The sequence below is a fragment of the Perognathus longimembris genome, chromosome 3, assembly GCF_023159225.1.
Source record: "Perognathus longimembris pacificus isolate PPM17 chromosome 3, ASM2315922v1, whole genome shotgun sequence".
NCBI classification, from domain to species: Eukaryota; Metazoa; Chordata; class Mammalia; order Rodentia; family Heteromyidae; genus Perognathus; species Perognathus longimembris.
In genome coordinates this window covers 51,124,033-51,145,468 of record NC_063163.1, presented here as the reverse complement: position 1 = coordinate 51,145,468, position 21,436 = coordinate 51,124,033, and the positions used below count along the sequence as shown (strand labels likewise).

Sequence of the window (21,436 nt, the reverse complement as noted above, 5' to 3'; positions counted from 1 at the left end):
CTTTGATCTTACTTTGTTGGGGTTAATAATTGGGAGCTTGAATGGGGTCTTATCTAATGGGAAGGGGAGATTAACAACTTGTACATATTATAAGCAAAATCTTGCTTTAAAAACTATGGTCTGTTGTTTTTGTTGCAAGCTAACTCAAGCTGAAATTTGAGGGGAGGTTACAATAGTTGTCCACTGGAAGAAGGAAATTTTTCTTAGGGAAGGAGATGTAGCTTTATTTTCGCTTTGAGCTAGAGTTGACTCAAAGTTGCTTTTGTATTTGTTAGTTGCTTTTTAAGTCTGAAAGTCAAATAAACTAGTTATCAATAGTAATATAGCTGAAGACCTGAAGGTTAAATAGATTCATCAGTACAAGTTTTGGCAGACTATTATTAATAGGCAAAAGCCCAAGGGTAAGAAGTTAATTTTAATTTTGAAAAACAGGTTGTTTACTAGACTGATAGAATATAGGATAAACTTAGAAGTGGTAAAGTTTCTGTGAAATGAATATTTAAGAAAAGTACTGGATGCATATATCTATTTGGAACCAAATATATTTGTAATTTTCCTATACAATGTGAGATACTTTGATTGCTTTATGCAGTAGTGAGTAGAATCAGATACGGTCCTTTCTATCAGTCTTAGTGGAACTTCATTTAGACCTAATATTGAAGAGGTCATTACAATGATCATCCTAGTTCATAAATAAAACTCCTTATTAAAGGAGTCTTTGTGAAAGGACTGAATTGATAGACTTTTTGTATGCATATGTTTGTACACATACGCACGTATATGTATCCGTTTACATTCATACACATATCTTGCAGATTGCTCCTAGAGACAGAAGGTCTTATGTTTCTAGTTCTCAATAATTGATTGGGTAATAGCAGAAGTACTGTATTTCTTATGATTTTATATTTCATGAGTTATAAACTTCTGCCTATTAGAATTTAATTTCTATAAAATTTTAGGAATTTATTAGTTTTGGATTCCATTTTAGCATTCATGTAATATTCTGAATGAAATGAATTAATTCTACTTTAGATACTTTCTTTGTAATTTGTTGTTAATTAGTAGGTAACAGTTACTCTCAATCAGGATATCATAAACTTATAAAATATTTTACAGATTGATCACCTTAAGTGTATTGGGAACATTTATACATTTTTGAATATTTGTTCAGAGAAATAAATTTAATCTAGTTGCTGTTTTTTATGAAGTTAGTAAAAATTTTTAACATGCATTCTTACATTGTATATCTGGCAAATGTGACAGAACTGACAACACATTGATGGATTACAGAAAACCTTTGAACTATATCAAAAGTGTGTATCAAATTTTCTTTCTTTCCTTTTTCTGCAACTCAAATGCAGAATAAAGAAGTTGTTCCCCCCCCCCTCGCTTCTTTTACTTTTGGGGGGTGAGGCTGTACTGGAGTTTGAACCCAGGGCTTTATTCTTACTTGGCTTTGTTTCTCAGCTAGAGCTCTACCAAATGAGCCACAACTCCACTCTCAGCTACTTTTACTTTTATTCTTTTTGAGTTAACATGTACTTAGAATAGTTATAATATGAAGTGGTTTCATTGTGAGGTTTCCATGCATGTGTGTTTTAACAAAGTTCTTGGGAAAAATTCACACTCCCTAATATATTCCCATTGCTCTTCTTTATCCTCCATACTTTGTATACAGTGCTTGGTGGAGTTCATATGCTCTATTAGTGTTTTTCATTGTGTTGTGTGTGACAGATTGATCTTTTGATCTTTCACTCCTTTATATTCCTTCTCCATTCTTTCTCCTTACTGACCACCCTATAAGATGGTTCTTTATATTCATCACCATTGTCGTCATCATCTCTCAAAGAAATTTTAAAATACCATTTAGAATCAGTTTGTGGGGTTTAGTTTTACCTTTGAAATGCTATACACTAATTTTGTTTGTGTCTGGGTGCAAGTGGATACATCTCTAGTCCTAGATATTCAGAAGGCTGATATTTGAGGATTGTGGTTCAGAGCCAGCCCAGGCAGAAAAGGCCCTGTGAGACTCTTAACACCAATTAACCACTCAAAAACTGGAAGTGGAGTTGTGGCACAAAGATGTAGAGCACTAGCCTTGAGCAGAAGAGCTCAGGGACAGTGTCCAGGCCCTGAGTTCAAGCCCCACAATAGACAAACAAAGCAAAACAACAAAACCTTTCCTTTGTAAAAACATTTTTAAGGACATGGTGGCAGATTTATAAGACTATATATTTGACTTCTAACATGCCCAGGAGTGTTTGTCCAGTGTTTGAAGTCCAGCTCTGAATTCCGTCTATAGCAAGCAAAAACCAAGCAAACAACCCCCCAAAACTATTCATTAAAACATGTTCCCCAATTTTGATATCTGATTTAAAATGAGGAAACCTTGGAAGTTACCACTTGAGCACAAAATCAATAGGTACTATGTTATAATGAGTTACAAATAGGAAATAGTGATGTATAATTCCATAGTAGGATGACTATAGATAACCATAATGAACTGTCCATTTCAGGAAGCTAAGAGAAAGGATTTTTAATGTTTTCAACCTAAAGAATTGATATATTTTGGAGAAAGCAGTTATGATCAATCTGATTTAAATATACAGTATATACATTTATAAAAACATTATATAGTACCTCCATTAATCTATAAAATCATGCTTTTATGTTTCAGTTTAAAATAATTTTCAGATATTGAAAGGACTCCTTCCAAATCCATTATGAATTCCCAAAACATGATTAAAATTAACATCATCATTACTTTTCATCTGCAATAAATTTTATAAGTTATAACAGGAGGGTATTGTAAATGATGTTTGTCATAGAAAATATCTTGCCATGAGAACATTATGTCAACAGAAGCATGAAATTCTTTTTCTTTCTTGCTTTTTTTTTTTTTTTTGCCATTCCTGGGACTTGGACTCAGGGCCTGAGCACTGTCCCTAGTTTCTTTTCTTAGGCTTAGACTCGCTCTCTACCACTTGAACCACAGCACCACGTCTGGCTTTTTCTATTTATGTGGTGCTGAGGAATTGAACCCAGGGCTTCATGCATGCTAGGTGAGCACTCTACCACTAGGCCATATTCCCAGCCCTCTTTTTCTCAATGTATAAAAGAACTGAAAATTTCAGACTTAAAGGAAATCATCTACCTTATGTATGTAACTGTAACTCCTCTGTACATCACCTTGACAATAAAATTTTTAAAATGGAATCATAACACCTGTCAGTATTACAGCCATAATCTAGATGTTTATGAAAAGCCAAATATATTCTAATACCATCAACTCCAGAAATATGGATAGAGTAATCAAAAGGAAAACTGAAATTTTTTATTACCTCATATTAGAATAGATGCTATGACCAGTGACTCTTGTAGATATCAATCTATTTGCAGGAATATGATGAAGATTTTGAAAAAGTGGTCATGGTTTTGTATAGCTGGACTAAAGTTGTAAATATGAGGCTTAGGACACTGAGTCAGGCTACTGTAAACCAAAGAAGAGTTTATGTTGCTATTAGAATAGTGTAGTATTTTGACCTGTAGTATGGGTACTGTGTGGTTCCTCCTCATTCTGCAGCCATAACTACAAAATGAAGTTATAGAGCAAACATGGTATTAGAATTATTTGTTCACATGAAAATTCACTAATGTACTTTAGTTACCTCTTCAGTGCAAAAGAAGGTCAGGGCCTAACACAATAATATAAACACAATAAAGAGACTCTGGACAGGTCTTTTTTAGAAGAAGCTCTTCCATTTTTCTTATATAGGGAGCAGGGGATAGTCTGCCATTTCTTATAGATACTGAGCTTTGTATTCTACTTTCCATTATTATTCATAAACATCTATAATTGAGAGTACCTTTCAGACTACTTTGTCGCTACTTAGCACCCATTTGGGACTATGCCAGATGTTGTTGTCTGTAAGAACTTAGAATAATTTAGTGTTACAAGAGTATTTTAAATCAAGTATCCTGGAATATCTAATATAAAGGATAAAATCAAAATTAGAAATTAAGGACATGATAGTAGAAAAAGCTCTGAAATAGATATTATCTATTTTAATTTAGATATATTAATCAGGATAGGGTATGCAATATCAAATTAATACTGAAACTTGGTGGCTTCTCCAAATCAAGATTTATATATAGCTCAGTTAACTAATACTGTATACTCAGGGATCCAACATTGTTTCACCATTATATTTTAGAGTAGCCAGTATTCATTAGGAGAGGAAAGGAGAGACTAGAATATTATGCATGCACTTGTTGCTGTTTCTAAGGTAATTCAGGTAGGAAATATAATTTCCATTATACACATGGAAAAAATATGAAATGAGAAATGTAATAATTAACTATATCTATGATATACTTGGTGCCATAGCAGGCCAAATTAGTAAGTTACAGTGAATCATGGCCAGAACCATGTTTCTTCCTTTTTAAATAGTATTAATCCAATAGTATTAAACCTGACTCTCATAACTGGTGGTGTATCATCTACCATATGCCAATATCTCACCATATTGCAAAAGTCTATTTCATTAACATGCTAAAATGAGAATGACTCAAAATATTACTTATGGGGAGAGAACATCAGATTATCTTAGTTTGTATTTTAAGTCCATGTGATATATAATAAATCTAGTTACAATTATAAATAGAACGAAGTGAGCCTTTATACAAATCACTCAGTATACAAATAAAACAATACAACATACATACATTGACAGAATTCATGAATCATGTATTTAAGAAGTCTTAAATTTATAGTAGGTTTTAGAACAGAATTAATATTACTTTTGAATCGGTGTTCAGTTTACTTTTGGCCTACCTCTATTATTGCGAGTGTGATCTAAGTGCACCAGAAACTTAAAGTTGAACACAAGGATCACAGAAGTGAGTGTGTGTGTGTGTGTGTGTGTGTGTGTGTGTGTGTGTGTGTGTAGAGAGAGAGACAGACAGACAGAGAGTGAGAGAGTGAGAAAGTTTGTTCTGCCCTCTTATTTATTATTTTACCCCTATCCTTTCATGTCCTAGTCTCTATGTAGCCTCATCACAGCAGAGATATGAAAAGAGTCAAAACTTTTAAGAGCTATACAGTTCTTTGATCAGTGGAGCTAGTGCCCTAAGAAGGTGAAACCAAAAAAAAGTATAAATTTACTTGTTTCACCTTCTGGTAACTGGGTGAAGGTAGATTTATAGAATTAGACAACAGTATGAGAAAAGTTACAGCTTTTGGTAAGACTAGTGAAAAAAAGAACTCCATAACTAAAAATATCAGGAATTCATGCAAAGTGATATATGTGGGAAAGTAACCCTGTAATAATTTTTGTGCCCCATGCCATGCATAAGCATAGATTGACTATCAATGGTTCTAGTCAGTAAGTTAAGGTAAGAAAACATAGTTCAAATAAAACAGATTGGAAAGAAAAAAATGTAACTATCAATTTTTACAAATGACATGATTTTCTACATACTAAATCTCAAAGAATTATCACATACAATTCTAGTCTTAAGGCTCATACACAGTAAGTTATATATTACTTTGTAGGCTTTTTGCAGTACTATAGCTTGAACTCAAGGCTATATACACTTTGACTCAGAATTCTTGCTCATTTTATCCTTGCCTCTAGCCAGGCTTTATACTGGTTATTTTGGAGATGGAGTCTTGTGGGCTTCTCTACATGAGCTAGCCTAGAATCACAATACTTCATTATCTCAGACTTTTGAGTACCAAGAATTCATGGTGTGAGCCACTAATTGTATTACTTTATAGTGTACCAAGCTTAAAAATACTGGTAAAATAGTTTTTTTAAATTTTAAGTACTTAGGTATGAGTTTCACAAAATATTTATGAGGTCTGTGTAACCACAAATTATTGATGAAAAAATCTGAGACCTATGTCAATGGAGAGCTGAATCTAATTCTTGGATAGAAAAACTCAGTGTATTGAAAGTCACATTGGTAAATAGATCTAAAAAAAGTCAGGCAAAATTCTTGGAAGCTATTCATTGATAGTTTTTTAAAAGATGATTGTAAAATTTATGTGGCTACCCTGGGTATTGTATATACGATTATCTGAATTAGGAAAGGGAAAGGGAACAAAAAATGGTGAGACAGGGGCTGGGGATATAGCCTAGTGGCAAGAGTGCCTGCCTCGGATACAGGAGGCCCTAGGTTCGATTCCCCAGCACCACATATACAGAAAACGGCCAGAAGCGGCGCTGTGGCTCAAGTGGCAGATTGCTAGCCTTGAGCGGGAAGAAGCCAGGGACAGTGCTCAGGCCCTGAGTCCAAGGCCCAGGACTGGCCAAAAAAAAAAAAAAAAAAAAAAGAAAAAAAAAATGGTGAGACAAAGGACAAAAAATGAACCAATGAAACAGCGATACTTACAAGACAGTATGTTAGAAATGAACTGCACAACCTGGTGGGGAGAGGGGGAAATGAAGTGGGAGAAATGAGAGAAAGGGTAGCATGTTTGACAAGAAATATACTTACTACCATACGTATGTAACTGTAACTCCTTTGTACATTGTACCTTGGCAATAAAATTAAGTTAAAAATAACATTTATGTGGTATGAAGAATGTTACTAGGATAAGCTAAAATATTTTGAGAAAGAATTTGGGAGAATTATACTTATCAGGCTTTATGGCTTACTGTAAAGCCATAGTAATAAAGACATTGTGGTACTAACAGAATGCTGGGCACATATATTAATGAACAAAAAAAGTTCAGATACAGGCTCACACATTCATGGACAATTGAGTTTTGGTACAAGTACAAAGTATGTCAATGGATTAAGAATATTCATCTATCTAAAAAGCATGATGTGTCCTAAACTACATGCCTTATACAAAAAGTAACTGGAAAATTACGGCTAAAGTTTAAAGAATGTAACTATAAAACTTTTAGAAGAGACATAGAAGGAAAACTTTTTAATGTTGATTAGGTCAAATGTTCTTCGATAGGACACTGAAATTATCATCTTATGAATGAAGAAAATAATGTATGTTAATCATACTTTATCAAATATAATACTTCTACAAATGATACAATGAATAGAAATGTTACACAATGAAAAATAATGGCACATATCTTCTTTGACAAAGGCTCTCAATATTCAGCAATAAGAAAACAATCCAACTGTTTTTAGAGCTTAAGTTTAAGGGCAGCTACTACACTCATTGTATTAGCAGGCCTGCATAGAAATATACTATTAATCCACTACTGACTTGATGCAGCCTGTAGACAGCGCCTTTCTGATGTAACTTGTGTGAATTTCATAGATAATAATGGCTTCTCCTTTCACAAACTAAACTACAAAAGATAAGTCTGTGATTAAGTGAAGTAGAAGGGCAAGCATAGGGTGGAGATAAATCAATCTTTTTCATTAAGTAAAATGCAAACTGGTGTTTTTGTTGGTGATGCTTTGTTTTGTCTATCTACTTATCTTATTGTGTCATTCATTGCTCCTTTTTTGTACCATCATCTCATATAATTTTTTCTCTTTTTATCACACTAATTGTTTTCCTTCCCAGATCTGGTTTTATTTCATACTTTTACCTTTAATAAATTTTAAGTTCCTAGGTTATCCTATAAGCATCTTAGATCTGTTCTTTTCTATCTTTCTTGGGGTATTACTGAATTTTACTGAATTTTAAAACTATATTTAAATGTATTTTTGAATTATTTTCTTTGTTATTGCTGTCTGCTTTCTGTCTTCTGAGTGGTAGTGAGGATCATTAATCTTACGAGAAGGCTACCCACAAAGAAGACCTCCCAAAAAACAGCTGAAAGAGATATCTATCTCAATAGATACACAATGACGATGTAGAAGCAAAAGAAACACGAAAAGTCAGTATTACCTCCAAAAGCTTATTGCTCTTCAGAAGCCAAATCAAAATGGTGAAATTATTGAAATACTGGACAAATAACTTAGAAGTCCAGATAGATGAATAAATGAGAAAGTCAGTTCAAAAACTGGATGAGAAAGCCAAAAACATTGATGTGAAATTAACCAAAGAAATTGAAATAGGAGGATAAGAAGTGTAATTAGCAGAAATTGAAAACTTACTAAATTTTTAAAAACACAGTAAAACATGTCATCAATAAAGTAGATGAAGCAGAAGAAACAACAGAAGGGATTGAAAACAAGATTGAGGAACTGTTACAACAGTAACAACTAAGAGCATGTCTACAACTTTATGAGCTCTGGTCAATGATCAAGAGACCAATCTGAGAATTCATGGGGTGGAAGAAATTGCTGAGATAGAAACTAAAGACACAGAAATGTATTTGAATGACATTGTAGCAGAAAATTTCTCAAATGACGAGAAAGATATGGATGGACATCCAAATAAAAAAGACATTTAGAATGAATAGACTAGACCAGAAAACAACCTGTCAACATTAATAGTTAAAATTACATGATTATAGAATAAAGAAAGACTATCGAAAGCTACAAGGGATAAGTGTCATTACTTATTAAGGCAAACTCCTCAGAATTGTAACAGGCCTTGGAGAAGAAGCAATAAAAGCCAAGAAAGCATGGAATGGCGTATTTCAAGCTCTGAGAGCAAATAATTGCCAATCAAAGTCAGTGGTGGAAAAAAATGACGCAGCTCACACAAAGCAATTCATGACAATAAGTCAGTATTAAAGAAGATGCTATGGAATCATATTACACAAATGAAAAAGAAACAGTCACAAATGTGAGAACTCAGGAAAGAGTAAATTTTGTGAGAGGACTATATGAATAAATGAAAATTAGGAAATAAACATGCCAAACTCAATCAAGCACCGAACTCTAAAGATAAGTAAAGAGAAGGAAAAAAAACAAAAACACTAAGCAGTACTTGAATCAACTAGGAGTGACAACCACTTCACTGAAATCACAACAGTAATAGGATTCACTATCAGTAAGAACCCTGAATATGCATGGTTGATTCAGATTGGGTGATTTGCTTAGTGCATAAGACCCAACTGTGTTTTTTTTTTTGGCCAGTCCTGGGCCTTGGACTCAGGGCCTGAGCACTGTCCCTGGCTTCTTCCCGCTCAAGGCTAGCACTCTGCCACTTGAGCCACAGCGCCGCTTCTGGCCGTTTTCTGTATATGTGGTGCTGGGGAATCGAACCTAGGGCCTCGTGTATCCGAGGCAGGCACTCTTGCCACTAGGCTATATCCCCAGCCCCGCCAACTGTGTTTTGGTCTGTAAGACACACAACTCACTGGCAAAGAAACACGCAGACTGCAATTGCAATTGTCAGAAATTGCATACACCAAGAAAATAGAATCCAGAAACAACCAGATTTAGCTATGCTCATATGTAACAACACAAACTTCAAATCAGTCAAAAGAAATAAGGAGATTCCATATTAATGAATGGAATAATCCATGAAATAGATCAGTTATAAATGTATGTGCATATAACATTGGTACCTAGAATTTCATAGAACAAACACTATTGGTCATAAAGGAACAGTTAAAGATATTACAATAATAATACATTACTTCAATATCTCATTCTCCAAATAATTATTGTGCAGACAGAATATTAGCAAAGAAGTTTCAAAGTTGCACTGCACTATGGATCAAATAAAGTTAATGAACATTACAAAATATTTAATCTAAATATGCTTTTCAATATCTTAGGGAATTTTATCCCAAATTGATAACATTTTAGGCCCCTAAGCAAGTCCTACAAAAGCCAAAAAAAAAAAAAAGAAGAGAAACTACTGAAATATATTAACATAGTGAAATTGACCAATATGTTTTGAAAGATCAGTGGGTCATTGACGAAATCAAGGATGAAGTTCTTAGAAAAAGAACAAACCAAACCGACATTTAGTAGATACAAAGAAATAACAAAAATCGTGGATGAAATTAATGAAATTAAAACAGAGAACAAGAAGTTTCAGCACAATATAGAGCTGGTTCTTTGAAGATCTAAAATACTTGACAAATCATTACACTAACCAAAAGAAAGAGAAGATAGGACTTAATGAAATTATAGGTGAAAATGCAACATTACAAAAGGTACTACTGAATTGAGATTGTCATTAGAGAATATCTTGAAAATTTATGTCCTAGTAAATTAAAAACCTTAACGAAGTTTCTAGACACACAAACATAGCATTGAAACAAGAGGATATAAATAATAATATGTAATATAATCAAATCAGTAATAATTTTTAGAAGAAAAGCTGGGAAATAGATGGACTCAAAATGATTTCTATCGATTTCAATTTTTTTTTTTTTAGTCTACAGGCTTGAACTCAGGGCCTGAGCACTGTCCCTTGCTTCTTTTTTCTCAAGGCTAGCAGTCTGTCACTTTAGCCACAGCACCACTTCCAGTTTTTTCTGTATCTGTGGTGCTGAGGAATTGAACCCAAGGCTTCATTCATGCTAGGCAAGAACTCTATCACATTCCCAGCCCCTCAATTTAATTTTTTTTTTGGTACCATGATTTGAATTCAAGGTTTTCCCCCTGAGTTTTTTTTCTTTTGCTGTGATAATTTTTGAGATAGGGTCTCAGTTATGCTTCCTGCTGCTCCTCACAGGAGCATATCTCCATAGCCCATGTGCATATACCCAGCTTTTTTTTCTTTTGTGATAGAGTCTACAATATATGATACTCCCAAAGTCAACCTCCTGAGATGATGGCATGACAGCATGAGCCAGTAGCACCTGACTGTTCTTTCTTTTTATTTTTTTTTATTTTTATTGACTTATATCAGTTGTGACTCTGATCTTTAAAGAAGACCTAACAGCAGTACTCCTTAAACAATTTCATATAACAACAAAGAAGAAACACTTGGAAATATATTCTATGAATCTAGTATCACCTTGATATCAAAACCAGGTGAGCATGCAACAAAAAATACTACTTAAGCAGTTACCATTGTAAACAGGAATGTAGGAATCCTCAAGAAGTTACTTGCAAGCTGAATTGATAACACTGTGATTAAATTGGTCTTACTGTATGGATTCAAGTAGGGTTCAATATCTGCAAATTGATAAACATGACAGAACACATAGAGACAAAACAAATACATAAATAAGAATCACATAATTATTTCAATAAATACAGAAAAAAAGTTGAAAAATTCAACTTTCCTTCATAATAAAAATTCCCAAAGAAATTAGGAATAGAAAAAGGTGTCAGTGGCTCATATCTGGAAGTGTAGCTACTCAGGAGTCTGAGATTTGAAGATAACAGTTTGATGTCACTATGAACAGGAAAGTCTGTGACACTCTTACCTCCAATTAACCATCAAAATGCTGGAAGTAGAGCAGGAGCTCAAGTGAATTAAAACTCACAGCACCCAAGCCCTGAGTTTATGTCCCAACAACAAAAATTAGGAATAGAAGCAATAGAAATAACTTCAACACACTCAAGACTTTATACAGCTTATCTGTTATCAACATTATACTGAATGTAATAAAACGCAACATATGCATAATGAAAAATGAAACAAGAGTGTCCACTCTCTTAATTTGTTTAATACAATGTTTGAAATCTTAGGCAAAATAATAAGGTAGAAGAAAAAATAAAAGTTATAAAAATAAGACAGGAAAAATTTATTCGTACTTGCATATGATATGATCCAATAATTGAAAGGACTATCACTCTATGAGACAGCATAGATTTGATCTCCATTTTATCAGAGTATGAAGATACAAATTAATGTGCAAAATAAAAAAAGACTTCTGTATACCAATAATGAACATACTGAGAAAGGAATCAGGAAAAACAATTCCATTCTCAGTAGCTTAAAAATCTAACCAAGTGTGTGAATAATGGCCTCTAGAAAAAATATATAAAATAATGAAAAATAATTTTGAAGAAGACACTATAAAATTGGTAGATTACACATACACATGGACTGGAAAATTGCTGTATAATTGAAAGTGATACACAGGTTCATGTTCTCAAAAAAAATGCCCATGCCATTCTTCACAGAAACAGAGAAAGCAATCCTAAAATTTGTTTGGAAGGCAAACAAATACTTGAATAGCAATGTCAGTCCTGATCCCAAGGCAGTGCTAAAAGTATGGAAATAGCTGATATCACATTATATCCCATTAAATATCAAGCCTTAGTAACAAAAACAGTGTGTTACTGGTGCAACACACACCATACCCATACCCACGCCTTCCCCCCTCCCCCAGGTGGACAATGAAATAGGCCAGAGGACCCAAAAATAAACCCATGTGGCTACAGGTGACTAATTCTCCATCTTGCCAGAATAGCTGTATTGAAGAAGAATCTCCAAGAACTAATCTGAAAAATTAGATATCCACATGGAGACTTAAACTAGATCTTTACATCTCACTCTTTTTTTTTTTGCCAGTAATGGGGCTTGAACTGGGCCTGAGCACTGTCCCTGGCCTCTTGTTGCTCAAGGCTAGCACTCTGCCACTTGAGCCACAGCGCCACCTCTGGCTTTTTCTATATATGTTGTACTGAGGAATCCAACCCACGAGATGAGCACTATTTACCACTTGGCCATATTCCCATCCACATCTCACTCTTAATAAAAATCAATTCAGGGGCTGGGGATATGGCCTAGTGGCAAGAGCGCTTGCCTCGTATACATGAGGCCCTGGGTTCAATTCCCCAGCACCACATATACAGAAAATGGCCAGAAGTGGCGCTGTGACTCAAGTGGCAGAGTGCTAGCCTTGAGCAAAAAGAAGCCAGGGACAGTGCTCAGGCCCTGAGTCCAAGGCCCAGGACTGGCCAAAAAAAAAAAAAAATCAATTCAAAATAGACCAAAGGCCTTTATGTAAGACCTGGACCATTGAAAGTAACAGAGGAAAAGATTGGGACTAGATTTGCAAATACAGACATAGACAATTATTTTTCTGAGTAGGACTGTAATGGTTCAGAAAATAATCGCAAGAAATGATAGAATTACATGTAATTAAAAAGCTAATGCATATCAAAGTGGGCAATTTCCAGATTAAAGAAACAGCCCACAGAATGTGAGTGGATATTACATAAACCTATCACTGAAAGAACAAGTAATATCAATAAATGAGCAAACGAGTTAAACGTAGTCCTCAAAAGAACTACAAATTATTAACAAATATATGAAAAATGATCAACTGCCATCATGGGAATACATACTAATACTACAGTGAGATGTCCTCTTACCCCTGTTGGAACAGTTATTTAGAAAAAAACAAAGGCTTTATATATTGTTGGTGTGAATATAAATTAATTCTGCCACTATAGGAGATTTAAGAAAGGCTGATGGGGTCACATGTGATCAGAGAGGCTAATGAATGCAAATATGATCAAACTACATTTTATATGACACTGAAATGTTCTAGTGAAAGTCATTATTTTCTCCATTTAATATACACTAATAAAAATAGTTAGGGTGCTAAATGTTGGCAAAGATGTGCAGTGCACCAAATATTACTGACATTCTGGAATACATGTTAAACATACACATATAATTCAGCTTCTGACGACTGCATATATTTATGAGAAAATGAAAACTGTGTTCATACACAAATATTTATGTGAGTTTTTATAATATCCCCATCTGGTAACCCAAATGTTTGTTACAAATGAATGGGTACTCTGAACAATACATTTATAGAATGGAACACTACATATAGTTAAAGAAAGAGCTTTAGATTTATGTATGTGTCTACTTGTTTGAATCTTAAAGGAAATGTACTGAGGTCAAAAGACAGTCTTTTGACATAGGTTTACATTCTTAAACTCAAAACTGTAGTGCTGTAGTGATATATATTACGGTTTCTTCGTATTAATAGAGCTGTTAAGGGATAGATACAAGTAAGTTTTGATGTGATGGAGCTGGTTTGTGTATGGATAGTGATGGTGGTTAAATCTATGGCATCTTATCTCTACACATCTATTCCCAAAATGTGAATACCCCAAAAGTTAAATAAAAATGTCCGAACACTTGAATAAAGTGAATCATACAAAGAAAATGTCTGGGCATATGTAAAATTTGTATATCAGATGTTTCATGACAGTTCTGTGTAGTTAGATGTATTTGTTTGCTTTTTGGAATTTGAAAATATCAACACATCTATTACTAGCCCTTTGGTCATGTTGTTGCAGCCTTTTGATCTTCAAGGGCATTTAGAATATGTACAAGTATTTAAAATATACCACCTATGTATGATCATAAACTGCCTCTTATTTTTTTTAATGTTTAACTGATTAGTTTCTTCTTAGGTGCTAAGATATTATACAGTTAAATTTTCTAAAGTATTTATGTATCCATACTGATGAATGGTGTCTACTATTTGTGATATGTCCAGAAAGTTTTAATTGAGGCTATTTATTTTGTTATGAGATGTATTAGGTGGGGTCTAATTGAACTGAACAACTGTTCAGATGTCTGAGTTTTTTTTCCTATTTGTATCTTTTTGGTAGATGTTAAATATCTTTAGTTAATACATGAACAAACTTATTAGAACATCTTTTAAAACTGCAAAAATTCAGTCAGATACCTAATGGCAATGTACATCGATTTACCATAGGAGGGTGGGTGAGAATTAATTCCTTTCCAACTGAAAATTTTGTTCCCTTTATAGCACAGACTGATGAATTTGAATTACAGGCTTTTAAACTTGAAAAATCTTTTCCTTTTCTTTCTTTCTTTCTCATTTTCTTTGCTATCTTTGTCAGAAATAGGCCATTGAATCATAAAATCAAACTCTTTTATGAAACAAAGGAAGACCTAAATATGTAACTGCTAACTTTCGATAGATCTTCTTAAGGAGACTCTTTAAGGAGTATCAATTCAGTTAATAAGGCAACCTGCTTCTTTATCAGGCTGAAGGGAAAGGTAGAAATTACTGGGAAAAGATTTATTGCATCACCAAGGTCAGGCTTAGTCATTTCATGTGATACTAGCGACATTCCATTTGCATTTCATTTCACTATTTTCTTTATTATTTTGGCATGAAGCTTTGCTTGATGTTTGCACGGAAAATGCGACAGTGTGTCAGGATTTTGTTGAACACTTAGCCGTTGTCTTTGAGATAGAATCTTTAGGAGTACCTTGCCTAAAAGTGACTGCTAAGTTTTATATGTGTTATATGTGTGTTTGTCACTGGGAATTATTTGTCTTGGGTGTGAAGTTATTTTGTATGTGGACTTGATTTGTTTCTTTTTTATTCCTGATATGATCCCTCTTAGCAATAGTTTTGTGGTGTAAGAAATCCATAACATCTATAGTGTTAGATGTTCTCTTTAATTGTCATCATTTTGTGAAAGAGTTTGGTAAATTTCAGTACTGAATTAGGCTGCTTAAGAGATGAAACTTTCCAAAAGTGTCAAAAAAGATTTTTCACCTTTACTGGTGGTACCTGAAGTCTTAATTGGAACTTAATATCCTTCAGAATTTATTCTGACCATTATTTTTTCTGTAGGTCTTCTCAAGAGTTTAAACACATATTTTCAAATGGGTAGGGGGATTGACTCTCAGAGGCATCTTTCATTTCTGTGTTAGTTACATTCTTCTTATTATGTTTACTTAAAAAGCCAATTTATCTGTGGTTACTTGCTTGACACAAAGTAAATGGAATAGCTAGTTTGTGTCTTCTTTGAGCTAACTTTGAAGTGAATTCAGGATATCTATTAATTCTTAATAATGATGCACTGTGCCTTTAAATATTAAAAGTAACCTGAAATTAATAAAACTTTTGGAATTATATTGTAAGTTATATTCCTTAGTTATTTTGAAATTTTAAGTGAAAAAAATTAAGGTGGATATCAGAATCTACACTTCTATAAATTTTAATGGAATTTAAATAAGAGTACATTTTTTAATTAAAAGTTAATTATATTTATACCTAGTCACTAAGTATTGTCAGATATGTGTAGGTCAAGACTATTGTGCTATTGTTTTAACAATATGCATAGAAAGTTCGAGAGAGAGATATATGGAGTTACTAGAGGCAGCATTATACTGTTTCCTTTATTTTGCCAGGGGCTAGATCTCATATTTTTATATTTAAAATTAATACTATTTTTACTGAATTAAATTTATTAAGAACTAGAAGATAACAATAATTTTTAAGAAAAAACACTGGACTCAATAGAATAATAGTGTTGTTTTCCTTAAAAGGAGACAGGATTTAAAACTCTTAATCATTTCTGAAGTAGTAATGCTGCTTATAGAGTAAATGTTACAGTCATGTCTGTTGAAAAGTTTAGCAATTTTATGTAGCATAATAATTAACACAATTTTTGTCTATCAATAAAATGATCTGACAACCTTCTGTCCCTATCTAGATATTGCTACACTTTTCAAGAGAATTTTCTATGCTGTGTACACTAGTTTGGGCAGACATGGCTACTTGCTTTTTGGCTTATCTTGTATATATAGATCCTCTGCAGATGAACTGATGTGTTCTAGACAGGAGGTGGTATGTAGGAGATATAGGAATGGGCTGAAGTATCCTTTATATTTGCCTTTGTATCTAGGGGAGTTGGAAATAGGCAAGAATGGAGAGAAATTTTGTATGGCAGTACACAGAATTTTGCAAGTTTATTGTGAGCCCTGCAGCAATCCGATGCATTTTAGTTACTGGTAAGTTTGTTAAATTATGTTTGAAAATGTACCTCTTCGAAGATGGCCATCTATTTACCTAATGCGTCCACCATGTCAAATATACCATATTTTTAAGATTTTTAAAAAAAGTTTTGGTATTATTATTGCCTGGGTTTTAGGTACAAATTAAAAATACTTTGGTTAGTGAATGTATTTGAAGTTTCCATTGTTATCATGGCTATTATCAAAGTGAAATTAATATTTTATGGATAGTATAGTTGTGTTAAGATTTGAGGATTACGATAAAATTGCTATTTCCGTTTTTGTAATGGAACTCAACGATATTTATAGGTGTAGTTAACATATTTGATGTTTGAGAATGACTAGTTCTTCTGACATAAAATAATTTTAAAAATCCATGGTATCTTTATAATTTTGTATGGTTATACATAGGAGGTGATTTCCCTTTTTCTGTCTGTTCTCATGGACCATAGTGACCATAGATAGGTATTTCTAGTCTTTATTTTTGGCAATGCTGAAATTTAGAACTATTTTCCTCCTACATCATGAAGTAATTTTAGCAAGGAATTCATGAACAGATCAGGAAATTGTGTAACCTCCATCCAGTAGTTTTCTTTATTCTTTTCAGATACTTAAGCAGAAGTGTTAAAGGTGTTACAGTATTTAAGCAGTTACTTGTGACGTGGCCTTAACTTTTGATTCAATTTACTTAAGATGGAATAAATTGCTTAATAGCTATACTTCTTTACAAAATCCTTTAAAAAGTCATAAGGGATCTCTCTGGTAGTTGTGTTATGAATATGTTTGTTTTCAGTAGGGACAAAGTAAAAGAATACAATTGATTTGTAATATTTAATTATTTTGTGGTTTAAGGCTTTAGGGCAAATTAATATGAATTGAATTTTAATTTACTGTTGGGAAGTGCTTTATTTTTGGGTAGTGTGCGTTATAAAGCTGGTATCATGTAGCTCATTAAACCATTATTTTTTATGATAATGATTAGTTTGCTATTGGTTCTTGTTAAGGATTTGATCAAAAATAGCCACATTATCATAGAAATGGGTTCTTTGTCAATTCTGTGGAAATCAAAAGACCTAGAATAATTCAGAGGCTACAGTAACGATATTGCATAATAATTGTCAACTCTTCCACATTACCAAATTTTCTTAATTTTTGTAAGAATACTATTGTGTTTAAAAATAATTAGAAATCTGTGGCTTTACACTTATGAATATAGATAGGTAATTTAAGCTAATATTTTGGTATATATTATTTTAATTCTTTATAAAGTTGCTTATAGAAATTTGTTGTAAACTATATTAAACACATACAGTTGAAGGGCATATATTTTTACTTTCGGAAATCCTATATTTACGTATTAGTGCTGGTGGTTGAAATCAATATATGTAATTTTGTGAAGAAATACATTTTCAAAGCTTTATTCAATACAATCATTTTTTTTCTTTTTTCCTCATTCACTCATTCAATGATGTACATAGTGCTTAACTTTTGTCTGGGATATTTCTACGCGTGCTTTTGTGTGTTTGTGTATACACTGTGCAATTGCAACTTTTCGTTTCAGCATACATGAGTCATTTCCTTCCTATGTTCTCAGGAAATTTTTTGAGAGCATATATAGATTTATGTGATATAGTACATATTTCTGTTGGTATCTTTTTACAGCTAAAATGCTTATAAAAAACAAATTTAAATAGTAAATTTATTTACAAATAATTATGTTCTTTCCAAACAACATTGTGTAAATATTTGAAATTGTTTGAGTTTGTTTTTCCAAAGAGTATTATGATGCAGTGCTTATTAAGATATTACATATGTATGTTTTATGTTAGACTTACTTACAGCAGGAAATATATATTTGTGTAGATAAGCTTTGATGTTTAAATATGTAATATAAATTATGCAGTTATTTTCCACTTATTCTACTTAATTTTAAAAAAATATAAAAATTTTCTGTTCCTTCTGGGATTGTGTATATGTATACACATATATGTATATATAAATAAAATTTATCTTCAAATAGATATTAGAGTATGATTATTATTTATTTACATACTTATTGAAATGAAACTAAACATTTAATGATTGCAAAATGAAATTATCTGTACTTTATATGCAGTGCTACTCTTTTGGCATTCCTGGTTGAACTACTTAAAAGTTCAGTAGCCATGCAAGAACAGATGTTGGGTGGAAAAGGCTTTTTAGTCATTGGCTACTTACTTGAAAAGGTAAGTGATATGCAGTTCTCATAAATGAACAACTGACAATTCCTAATCATATTTTCGGTGACTTCCTTTCACTGCTCAGTGTTCATATCATTTGCTAATTTAAGAATATTTTTAAATTATGGTTAAACATGTTAGAAATGTAATCAATTAATTTTTGAGTGAAAGTAAAAACTAAAGAAAAAATATTTTACTCAAATTCCAAGTATCACTTCTCTTTTTTGTATTTTTTGTGGAACACACTAGAAGACCCAGAAACAAATACACAGACCTATAGTCATGTAATATTTTATAAGGTAGCCAAAAACATAGGCTGGAAGAAAGATAGTCTTTTCAGAAAATGGTACTAGGTAAACTGGATATTGAGATGCAGAAAACTGAAACTAGATCCTTAATTTTTAATGCTAGTTGCTATTTTGAATAAAGGTTTCGGACATTTCAGTGCATGATTTATTGTACCCCTTTCTGTGGGCCTGAAGGCTAAACATCCTAATGAAGAGCATGAACTACAGCTCACCTAATGACAAACCGAAGCAGAGAGAAGCCAGGAAGGGGCCCCAGTTATGGTGCTATCTTTAGAGCCCTCAGTGAGCCATGTCCTTCATCTAATCCTCTACCTCCTAAAGTTTACACCATCTCCCAGTGAGGACCCACTGACAACTCAGGACCGAGCTCTGAATACCTATGCCTCTGAAACACAGAGATATTTCACATTCAAATCCTCACAGTGGCTGATCAATTACAGTGTTGACAGGATGCTGATTGCATACTTGAGTGATGATTTTGAGAAGAGTTTATTCAAGGCTTCTAAAACAGTAAGTTGTAAGCACTGTTTAAGGGAGGGAAGGTCTGAGAAAGGGAGAAGTGATTGTTTAGAGTAACCCAAGGAGAAAGGTAACTGTGGGAGAGTTCCTGACTGGGTTGTAGTTTTTAGTAAAGCAGTAATTTTTGGCATGTTGGTTAATATGCCATCATTATTTTATTCTGTCCTCTAACTCCCTACTGACGTGGCCAACTCAGAAAACTATCAGCAGCACACCAATAGGAACATCCCAAGCATAGATACAAGGTAGAGAAAATTAGAGAACCAGAAAAACATATCCAGAAAATTAGGCTTATGGCTGGGAGGAACAAAATGGATATTGAAGATCAATTGTTTCACGGTATACCTCCACCAAGTAAAATAATTTCCCATAACTTATTTAATATATAGTCATTATATATGTATACACATACATATTATAATAAGAAAAACATTCTGTCAAAGCATTATATTTTGTGTTGGTCAAAATTTTGGAAAAAAATATTGAGCACAGTTGCTCCTTATGATAGTCATTGCTTTTATTTGGTTCAGTTACTTCTAGGTTAGATAGTATAATTGCGTTTACTAATTTTTCAATTTTCATTTCAGATGTGTTTGGTTATGTCTCATATAGTACTTCTTAAAAGTGTTATTTCTTTACAGTACACTTGACTCAAATCATTCCAATTGTAGAACTTCTTTTCCAAATCATTTTCATTCCTCCTTTCTTTGTTTTTCCTTCCCCCTTTCTCTTTCCCCTTCCCTTCTTCATTGTTCTGCCTCATTCTCCCTTCTCCTCTCCCTTTCTTGCCAAGGTTTGAACTCAAGGCCAAGCACTCCAACTTTAGCCTTGATTCCAGCTTGGCCTTTCGCTTGTTCTTTTGGAGATGGACACTTGTAGGCTCTACAAGTGGATTGAGTGGCTTCGAATCACCCTGTATAAAGGAGTTAGCATTTGACTAATCAAAGTCCAATGCCATTCTCTCCTATCCCTTCTATCTCATCTGCTCCCCTTAGTATTTCTAGTTTCATAAGCTATGCATTAAATATTATCACTGTATTCTCCTAGAAGCTGTATTATATGAATAGGTGGAAGCATAAGGCTATCATTTAAACAGAGTATGTGTATAGGGGGAAAAAGTCTAGGATATTAATATTTAAGCAAAGAACACTGAGGATTAATGAGAAGATCATGAAAGCCAAATGAGGACAATGTATCCAAGAGAGTCAGATCTGTTTCTTTTCCCCAGAAACTATGATTAGGTTAGAGAGATTGATGCTAAAGAAAGATGTGGAATTCCTTTGTAACTTTGGAAGAAAAGATTTAATGGAATAATAGGGTCCTCTTATTTTCTCTTTGATTTGGAAGTACATTATTTGAAAACATTTCTTTTTCCCAATGTCTTTTTTAAGATTGTTATGATAATTATTTTATTTCTATGTTTCTTTTTGACACTTTGCATTATTATGAATTCCAATTGCTAATTTGAGCTGATAGCTTTATTTGATCTGAGATACTTATCTATAATTATATAAAAAATGATGTAATAAGCTATAACTCAAGGAAATATTATATTTACATATATATTTTTCCCACTGTGGTTTTGGAGAATTAATTTGGGTTTGGTGAATACTCTATAACTTTAGTTATGCTCCTCAGCCATTTTATTTTATTATGTTTTGCTTTTGAGATAGGATCTTGTTAACTCTGTCTGGATTGGCCTTAAATTTATGATCCTCTTGCCACCATTTCATTACAGGCATGTATCACCATGGCAGGCTAAAGACATATAATAAAATACTAGGTTTCATTTCATA

General features: G+C 33.1%; 1 protein-coding gene across 11 annotated transcripts in view; it reads left to right on the top strand.

Annotated features, from left to right (window-relative positions):
• The window catches only part of Nbea (neurobeachin), a 525,681-nt gene that overhangs the window by 82,865 nt on the left and 421,380 nt on the right, over positions 1-21,436 (top strand). For 10 of the 11 annotated variants that reach the window (XM_048341508.1, XM_048341507.1, XM_048341505.1 and 7 more), the window contains exon 11: positions 18,711-18,819. In XM_048341508.1, the coding sequence (XP_048197465.1) occupies positions 18,711-18,819 (109 nt within the window). Of the gene's footprint in view, positions 1-16,485; positions 16,592-18,710; positions 18,820-21,436 lie in introns of all 11 variants that reach the window. The other variant, XM_048341512.1, reaches the window with a different exon arrangement.